Source organism: Marmota monax, unplaced genomic scaffold (genome assembly GCF_021218885.2).
Source record: "Marmota monax isolate L192 unplaced genomic scaffold, Marmota_monax_Labrador192_F-V1.1 WCK01_AAM20220418_F8-fsc00075, whole genome shotgun sequence".
In the NCBI taxonomy this organism is placed as follows: Eukaryota; Metazoa; Chordata; class Mammalia; order Rodentia; family Sciuridae; genus Marmota; species Marmota monax.
The window spans coordinates 5,210,444-5,220,588 of NW_026694772.1; the positions used below are offsets into that span (position 1 = coordinate 5,210,444).

The 10,145-nt window shown below is 36.9% G+C and overlaps 1 protein-coding gene across 1 annotated transcript; it reads right to left on the reverse strand.

The window, feature by feature from the left end:
- Positions 1-8,997: 8,997 nt before the first annotated feature.
- Positions 8,998-9,597, reverse strand: LOC124079645 (AP-4 complex subunit sigma-1-like; the record flags this gene model as incomplete). The annotated part of the gene is made up of 1 exon (XM_046425325.2): positions 8,998-9,597. A coding segment is annotated over one exon (306 nt), but the record flags the coding sequence as incomplete, so codon positions are not given.
- Between the last annotated feature and the right edge of the window lie 548 nt (positions 9,598-10,145).

The window sequence follows — 10,145 nt, forward strand, 5'->3', positions numbered from 1 at the left end:
GGGCGGCGACTCTGCTCTGCCCCTACTCCAATTAGGGTGGTGTGTGTACCATGCCGGCAGGCTCCTGGGCCTGATCCGCCGGTCTGTTGCAGGTCTGCCTACCTTGGAGGCGCGGGCGGCGGATCTGCCCTGCCCCTCCTACCACGCCTGCGGACCCCTGGGCCTGATCTGCAGGTTGGTCACAGGTATGCTCACCCTGCGAGCACGGGTGGCGGTTCCGCTCTGCCCCCACTCCAATTGGGGTCACGTGGCCACCACACCAGCAGGGCCTGATCCGGACGTGGGAGAAGGATCTGCTTTGCCCCTACTCCAGTTGGGGTGACGTGTGTACCACACTGGCAGGCCACTGGGCCTGACCCGCCAGGCTGTCACAGGTCTGTTTACCTTGAAAGCGCGAACGGCGGCTCTGCCCTGCCCCTCCTACCACGCCCATGTACCACTGGGTCGTGGGTCTGCCCACCTTGCGGGTGCGGGTGGCGGCTCCGCTCCACCCCCTCTCCAATTGGGGTCACGCGGTCACCATGCTGGCGAGCCGCTGGGCCTGCTCTGGGCGCTGGTGGCGGCCCGGCTCCTCCCCTCTGGCTCGACGACAAATTGAGGAGACTCGGGTGTCTGTGCCTCACCCCCCCTACCAGGAGACCAACTGTTTATGTCGCCGCTGGTATTGATGAAGTTCTCTCCTCCGCCGCTTTCTGATGACATCAGATCTCTGCCATGTTGGTATCCTATGCGAATGGCAGCATTTCATTCCCCTTGCCTGGCAACCAAAGCAACGGGTGAGTCCTGACCGGCCCTCAGCAGAACCCGGACCGAGAAGCAGTTTCCGCGGGCTCCTAGCCCCGGGCCAATTTCATTCTTCTTTATGACTCAGTAATATTCCATTGTGTATATATACAACATTTCTTTTTCCATTCATCTGTTGAAGGGCATCTAAGTTCATTCCACAGCTTGGCTATCATAGATTGAACTGCTATAAACATTAATGTGGCTATGTCTCTGTAGTATGCAAACTTTAAGTCCTTTGGATATAAGTTCAGGAGTGAGATAACTGGGTCAAATAGTGGTTCCATTTTAAGTTTTCTAAGGAATCACCATACTGCTTTCTAGAGTGGTTGCTTTAATTTGCAATCCCAACAGCAATGTATGCATGTACCTTTCTCCCTACATCCTTGCCAACATTTATTGTTACTTGTATTCTTGATAATTGCCATTCAGACTGGAATGAGATGGAATCTCAATGTAGTATTCATTTGCATTTCTCTAATTGCTAGAGATGTTGAACATTTTTTCATATATTTGTTGATCATATGTATTTATTCTTCTGTGAAGTTTCTATTCAGTTCCTTTTCCTAGTTATTGATTGGGTTTTTTTGTATGTGTGGTTTGTTTTTGGTGTTAAGTTTTTCGAGTTCTTTGTATATCCTGGAGATTAATGCTCTATCTGAGGCATAGGTGTAAAGACTTTCTCCCATTATGTAGGCTCTCTCTTTATGTTCTTGATTATTTCCTTTACTGTGAAGAAGATTTTTTATTTCATACCATCCCAGTTATTGATTCTTTCCTTCTTGCACTTTAGGAGACTTATTGAGGAAGTCAGTTCCTGAGCCAACATGATGGAGACTTGGGCCTACTATTTCTCCTAGTAGCACAGGGTCTCTGGTCTAATGCCGACATCCTTGATGCATTTACAGTGGAGTTTCATTCAGGGTGAGAAATAGGGGTTCAATTTTAATCTAACACTTATGGGTTTCCAGTTTTCCCAGCAACATTTGTTGAAGAGGCTATAATTTTTTCAATGCTTGTTTACAGAAACTTTGTCTAGTACCCAGTATCTAGTATTTATGTGTGTTTGTCTCTGTGTCTCTTTTGGGTTCCATTGGTATTCATATCTGTTTTTGTGCCAATATTATACCATTTTTGTTACTAGAGCTTTGTAGTATAATTTGAGGTCTGGTATTGTGTGCATCATTTTTCTCTCTTATAATTGCTTTGACTACTCTGGGTCTCTTATTTTTCCAAATGTATTTCATTACTGCTTTTTTCTATTTATATGAAGAAGGTCATTGAATTTTAATAGGAATTGCATTAAACCTGTATAGTGCTTTTGATAGTATGGCCATTTTGACAATGTTAATTTTGCCTATCCAAGAACATGGGAGATCTTTTTATTTTCTAAAATCTTTTTCAATTTCTTTCTTTAGTGTTCTGAAGTTTTAATTGTAGAGGTCTTTCACTTATTTTGTTAGATTGATCCCCAAGTATTTTATTTTTTGAGGCTATTGTGAATGGGATAGTTTTTCTGATTTCTCTTTCAGATGATTCATCACTAATGTATAGGAATACAACTAATTTATGTGTATTAACTTTATATTCTGCTACTTTGCTGAATTCATTTATGAATTCTAGAAGTCTTCTGGTGGAATTTTTTAGGTCTTCTAAATATAGAATCATGTCATCGACAAATAGGATAGTTTTCTTTTCCTATTCATATGCCTTTAATTTTAATCTTTTCTGTAATTGCTCTGGCTATGGTTTCAAGGACTATATTGGATAGGAATGGTGAAAGAGGGCATTCCTGTCTTGTTCCAATTTTGTGAGGGAATGCTTTAGCATATATGTTATTATTGAGAAATGATTTTTATTCCCTGTCATTTTGATTTGTTTTCAGTTTTTAATTTTTATTAGTTTCTCCTTTGATTGACTATCCTTCTAGTGTAGTTCCTCTCTTTGCTGGTTTGCACTTTTATTTTTCATTTCTTCTTCATGAAATATCTCATTGAGAATATTTTTTTTTGCAGGCTTTCTTATTGTGAATTCTTTTAATTTTTTTATCATGGAAGGTTTTTATTTCATCACCAATTCAGAAGCTTAATTTTGCTGGGTATAGTATTCTTGGCTGGCATCAATTTTATTTCAGAACTTGGTATATATTACAAGACCTCCTAGCTTTGAGGGTCTTGGTTGAAATCAGCTGAGGCCCAGATTGGTTTCCCTCTAAATGTGACTTCTTGTTTTTCTCTGGTAGCCTTTAAAATTCTATCCTCTTTCTCTGTGTTAGTCATTTTCATAACAATGTTCCTTGTTCTGGGTCTGTTATAATTTTGCATATTTGGGGTCGTTCCCGTAGACCTCCTATATTTGATTTTTTTTCCATCTCATTCTTTAGGTTTGGGAAATTTTCTGGTATTACTTTATTGAAAAGATTGTGCATTCCTTTTGTTTGTATCTCTGAGCCTTCATCTATCCTGACAAATCTTAAATTTGGTCTTTTCATGTTATACCATATTTCTTGAAATTCCATTCATGGCCTCTTAATATCTTCTCTCTGTGTTCAACTTTATTTTCATGATTATCTATTTTTGTCTTCATTGCCTGAAACTCTGTCTTCCAAGTGATCTAGTCTGTTGGTGATGCTTTCAATTGAATTTTTAATTTTGTTTATTAATTCTTCCATTTTGAGGGTTTCTGATGGATTCTTCTTCAAGATCTCTATCTCTGTATTGAAATTATCTTTAACTTGTATTTTCTCACTGAATTAACTTCTTATGTGATGATTTATCCTGTTCTACAGAATAACCAAGAACTTTCTTAATTCCACCTCTGACATTTCCTCCACTGTGTATCAATGGAGTCCATAATTGAAGTTTTCTTTGTTTTTTTGGCATTGTTTATTCCCATGTTTTTTCATATTATTTGTCTACCCATCTATCTAGATGGACCTGATGCTGTAGAGTTTCTATCTTATTAGTTAATAGTGTCCCTATATGTTAATAATACCTCACAGATTGGGGGTGCCCAATCATAGGAATGATCTATGCAAACAATATATAGCAGTAGACTAGGTCTATAGTTTCTATTTTGAAATCTAGTGCTAATTGGTACACTGTAGAAATAGTAGGATTAGCAATTTCCATCATTAAAAACAGTATATAATCATGACTTATGTCTGGCTTAAAATCAAACAATAGGTGTTATTTATGATTTCCACTGTATTAATCATTGCTGCGAAAATGGTTGTAGGAGCAGACATTATATACCTCAACTAGTACTAATAGGTGTTAAGGATAGAGTAGAACATGTGGAAAGAAGAAGACCTAAGAGGGTAGAAAACTGTTTGCAATTTCAAAGGGTGAATAGAGAAGATGCAGTGATAACTTAGGATAAGTTGTTAATGTGAAATGGGAAGAGAAAATGGGAAATTATAAAGGAAGAGAGAGAATGGAATTTGGGTGTCAGCAATAGAAAAAGGAGAGAGGGAGACAAATGAGATAGAGCAGTGGCAATGACTATACAAAACAAAATCAAAGTATGCTAGTCAAAAACCCTAACCCTCAATATACAGGGTATGGAAAAGCAATAGCTCCTGAAAGACAAAGAGAAAGAGAGAGAGAGAGAGAGAGAGAGAGAGAGAGAGAGAGAGAGAGAGAGAGAGAGAGAATTGTAGAAATGAGAAGAGAGAAACAGATATGTATATTTATAGGAGTCCTTGATTCAATAAGTACACATTCAAATAAAACCCAATACAGAAAACCCAAAGCAAACCAGAACAACAACAACAAAAATCTTGGTGAAATGTTAAGAAATTAAGGAGTCATTTCCACTAAGGTGGACAAAACAGTGAGTATATGTGTTCACTGTCTGTGCCCAAATGATTTTCCTTTCCTTTCTACTTGAACTAAGTGTGGGAGTATGGGCTGCAGGTTTTCAAGTCCTTCTTTTATATTATGTTGCTCCAAATTGAAGGTTGAGGTTTAAGACTTCCCAATTTCCCTTCTTGGGAGGTTAGCGTGGGTGGGCCAGGTGTGAAGCAGCTGCCTGGGTCAGGCAGGCCTGGCAAGGAGGTGGCAGAGTGGGCAAGCTGGGTTATGAGTGGCAGTGAAGCTGCTGATCATGTATAGGGGAACTGGCTGGCTTGGGGCACGTGGATCAGAATTTTTCACTGGTTCCCATGGGTCAGCATTGAAGCTTTGTGGTCACCTCGTGGGTCTGGTGGCAAAGGGGTGTGTGGGGCAAGCTGGGTTGTGGGTAGGTGGTAAAACTGCAGGCCTAGTAGGCTGAGTGGTGAACTGGATTGCTGACAAGTGGGTTGGGAGATTGGGGGTAAGGGGGCTGCTAATCCCTGGCGGGTGCTAGATGATGCCAGACCTGGCAGGTACTGGGGAGGGAACCAGGAGCCAGCAAGTGCTGGCCCAGTTATTCCTGGCAACTCGTGGGTACTGGGCCAGCCAGATGGTCAAGCTGAGAGCCAAATGCCCCCCTCATACTTACCCCTCCAGCCTCTCAACCTGTTATAGCTGGCTCTGTCAGTCCATGCAAGCAGCAGGACTCTAACATGTGTTTCACCCTGAGTGAAATGCTCCCAGTTTCTGAATTTCTACTGGTTTGCAAGGTCCAGCCCAGTCCTTGCTAAGGTATCCTACTTTTCTTTTGTTGTTTTTATTGTTGTTGTTGTTGTTGCTGGTGATTGAACCCAGGGCCTTGTGCATGCAAGGTAAGCACTCTACCAACTGAGCTATATTCCCAGGCCAGCTTCCTACTTTTGATGGAGATTTGTTGAACATTTTACTTGATCCTGTAATAAATAAATAAATGTAAGTATTGATGTGAGTGGACATGCAAATATTTTGCTATACCTTAGTGTTTTTCATATATTTTAGATATTTGCAATTATGTCCTAAAAGTCAATAATCCACTATTTCTCTCCTCTCATTTTGGGACCCCTACTAAATACAAATTAAACCTTCTGACTGGAACTCACTCTTTTTTCTATATTTCTCTTCTTTTTTTCACTTTTTAACTCAATTACAGATAATTTTTAACAATTGAATCTCTCTTCAGTTCTATTTGTAGTTAAAAATCATGCATTGTCTTTTTATTTCACTTATTATATTTTGTAATTTTGGAATATCATCTTAGTATTCAAAAATGCTCCATCAGCTTTTAATATCCCTTTTTTGGCATACATATTTTTGGCTTATATTTGATTTATTTTATAAATATATAGTTCTTTTATAACTGTCAATTAATTCAATATCAGTATTTTTGTGGGTTTTTTTGTACTATGTATTGGTTGTGTTTATTTTCTTTCACATCACATTTTCCTATGTGTGTGTGATCTGGATGTTAATGTTCTTTTTAAAAATGTGTGTGTCATTCTTTACAGATTACAACACAATACAATAAGAACATTTTATCAAAATATATCACATTTCTTCTATTATGTCCATAAAGTTAATTCTTACTAATATTGACTTTAAAAGTGAATAACTATTCATGCACATTTGTAGAAAGGTAGTTGAAACACTATTTATTTATAATCACAGGGGGGCAATGCCTCAGAAATATTTACTTTTATGTGTTATTTCTTCTCATATAGTCTTTTAAAAAAATTAATAAACTGCTTTTGATTCATTTTAGAATAATAGAAAAACTGATCAAAAAGAATAGAAAATTCCCATATACATCCTGTCTCCACACAGGCCCAATATATACTATCAACATATGGCACCACAGTGGTACTTTGATTACAATGGATGAAGCCAACTTGAGACATTATTATCAACCATTGTCCATAGTTTACATTAAGGTTCATTCTTGGTACTGTAAATTCTATGAGTTTGTACAAATGTATAAGTCCTATATTCACCATTATGCTATCATACAGGATAATTTTACTACTCTAAAATATGATTTTCCTATTCATATTACCTTTCTCCATACCTCCTGACAACCACGGGTCTTTTCACTCTCTCCATAGTTTTGCCTTTTCTAGAATATCATGTAGTTAAAATCATGTAGTGTATAGTCTTTTCAGATTAGCCTGTATTATGGTTTGGATCTTTAATGTTCCCCCAAAACTCATTTGTTAGACAATGTAGCAATATTTGATGGTGAACAGGTTTGATTATGACACCTGTAACCTCATCAATGAATTAATCCATTTAATGGATTAATAATTTGAATGAATAACTGGGTGGTAACTTTAGGCAGGTCAGGTGCGACTGAGGGAGTAGGTCTCTCTCTGCTTCCTGGTTGCCATGAGCTGAGAAGATTTCCTCTGCCAAACTCTTCAAACATGATTTCTACCTTACACCAGGCAATGGAGTTAGCTGACCATGGATTGAACCTCTGACACTGTGAGCACAGAAGAAACTTTGCTTCCTCCAAGTTTTTCTTGTCAGGTGTTTTAGTCACAGTGATGAAAAACTGATTAACATAGCTTATTTCAAGTAATTATGTGCATTTAAGATTCCTTAAAGTCTTTTCATGGTTTGATAACTATTTTAGCGTTCCATGTTATTTCATTGTCTTAGTATACCATAATCTAATTATTCTGTAATTTATGGAAGAACATCTGAATTGCTTCCATATTTAGGCAGTTACATATAAAAGCTTCTATATGTGCAGGTTTTTGTGTGGGTACAAATATTCAATTTCTTTGAGTAAACACCAAGAAGAATGATAGCTGGATCATATGATAAACAAGTTTTAGTTTGTAACAAACTGTCAAGCTGTCATCTGAAGTGGATGTATCATTTTGTATCTCCAGCAGAAATGAATGAGGTTTCCTATCATACCAGGTTCTCACCAACATTTGGTGTTATCATTATTTTGGATTTTGGTTATTTTAATAGGTATATGGTCATGTCTCATTTTAATTTTCAACTCCCTAATGACATATGATATTGAGCATCTTTTCATATGTTTATTTACCATCTGTAAATCTTTGTGATGTCTATTCAGGAATTTTCCTTATTTTTCAATTAGGTTATTTGTTCATCACATTTTCAGAGTTCTTTGCATATTTTGCAAGATAGTCATTTATCAGATGTGTGTTTTGCAAATATTTTCTCTAAGTCTACAGTTTGTTTTCTTATTCTCTTGATAACACCTTTAACAGAGGAGAAATTTTAAATTTTAATGAATTCCAGCTTATCAATTATTTCTTTCATGGTTTTGCTTTTTGTGTTACATCTGAAAAGTTATCGATATACCTCTGGCCAACTAGGTTTCTTCGGATGTTAAAGGAGTTTTATAGTTTTGTGTTTTACATTTAGTTGTATCATTCATTTTGAGTAATTTTTTGTTTAAGTTCTATGTCTAGGTCAATTGTTTTGCATGTAGATGTCCATTTGTTCCAGCACCATTTAGAAATAAAAGTACCTTTGCTCCATCATATTGCTGGTCTTCCTTTGTTGAAGATTAATCGAGTATATTTATGTAAGTCTGTTTCTGGGTTCTCTATTCTGCTCCATTGGTCTGTCTACATTGATGCTACACTATTTGATTATTGCAGTTTTTCAATATTGAAGTTGGATAGTGCCCCTTCCCAATTTGCTTTTCTACATCAATGTTTTGTTAGCTAATCTAGGCAAACCCATTCCATATGAACTTTAGAATCAGTTTGCTGATAACCACAAAATACCTTGCTAGGATTCTGATTTGACTGCATTGACTCAACAGATCAAGTTCAGAAGAGTGGATTTTGCAACAATGAGTCTTTCTATTTATGTACATAAAGCATGTCTCATTTAACTACTGCTTTCATATTTTTTATCCTAGTTGTATAGATTTCCTTGTGGAGATATATATATATATATATATATATATATATATATATATATAAAATTAAGTATTCTATTTGGGGGGATGCTAATGTAAATGGTAATGTATTTTTTATTACACATTGCATTTGTTCCTTGTCAGTATGTAGGAAAGTGATTTGATTATGTATATTATCCTTATATCCTGCAACCATGCTATAATCAATTTTTTTAAGTCAACTTAGAAATTTTATTGGCTAATAGACAACTGTCACACATTCTTCTTACCACCATCCTACTATTCCTGAATTTAATTTGCAAAAGGAAGCAGAGACCAAAGAGGATTTCTTAGGTATTCAACAAAATTTGAAGAAGTGGGAAAAAATATGCTTATAGTTACTGAAAATAGAACTTTCTTCAGTTAAGAGAGGATTTTTCTTTGTACATATTTTTAAAAACTTTATTTTCCATTTAGGAACTGTGGAAAATACCTATTTATATTGTTTGGAAGGGTACCCCATTTCATAATAGGTAGTCTTCCAGATTCTTTTCAAATGGTCTTCACATTTCCTATGAATTGATGCTATCTGGCAGAGCCTTCTATTCAGCTTTCTGACATCTTATCAAGAATTTGTAGAGGGGCAAGAATTCTTGCCCTATTAGTTTCCACAATGCAGCCATTTAACACCATCGCATCCAAAATTATGTGTACTTTTTCCAAATTAAACATTATATCAAGTTCACTCACTCAGCTGAAGTACTCTTCTAAAACTTCCACAAAATTGTGGATGAATTCATAAATAGCCATCTCATTCTCAGTGTCATTAACTCCAACCACAATGAAGAGAGCTGCGTATTGCCTATATATCAGCTTAAAATCCTTATATTCAATGAAAGAATATTGTTCATTGGATAGAGAGAGACAGATCTTTATGACTTCTGTTTCCAGAAGTGTAGGCTTATTAATCTCCACATGCTCATAGTACTTAGAAAGTCGGGTCTGGCCTTGTTTATTCACCATAAGGAAAAATTTTATATATTTTTTTCCTGGCCAGTGTTATTCCAAATACAGTTTAAAAGTTATAGCAAGGGATGGCTGTCATTGGAACCTGTGTGGCTTGGGGGATGATGGTCCTGCGATGGGTCTTCCTAGAGTCCACCCTCCCCCTTTTCCCCTGAAGCTTGTTCCCCAACCCTCACTAGCTATGCGGTCCGGGCTTCCTTGGGGCAGCCATTTTGGCTTTTAGTCTATAATTAATTACTAATTCCAGAGATTTTGTAATTCTTTTGTATTTTCCACATAGATAATCATGTCACCTGCAAACATAGTTTCATTTCTTTCTTCCTAATATGTATAGCTTTTATTTTCCTTTCTTGTCCTACTGTAATTGTTAGAACTTTCAATACAATGATGAAGATCAGTGGGGAGAGAGGATGTCCTTATCATATTCCTGATCATGGCTAGAAATTTCAACTTTCTCACTATTAAGCAGTATGTTGACTGTAGGTTTTCTGTAGATGTTCTTTATGAAGTAGAGGAAGCTCTCCCACTATTCACAGTTTTCTGAGTGTCATTATCATTAATATATGTGATTTTTCTCT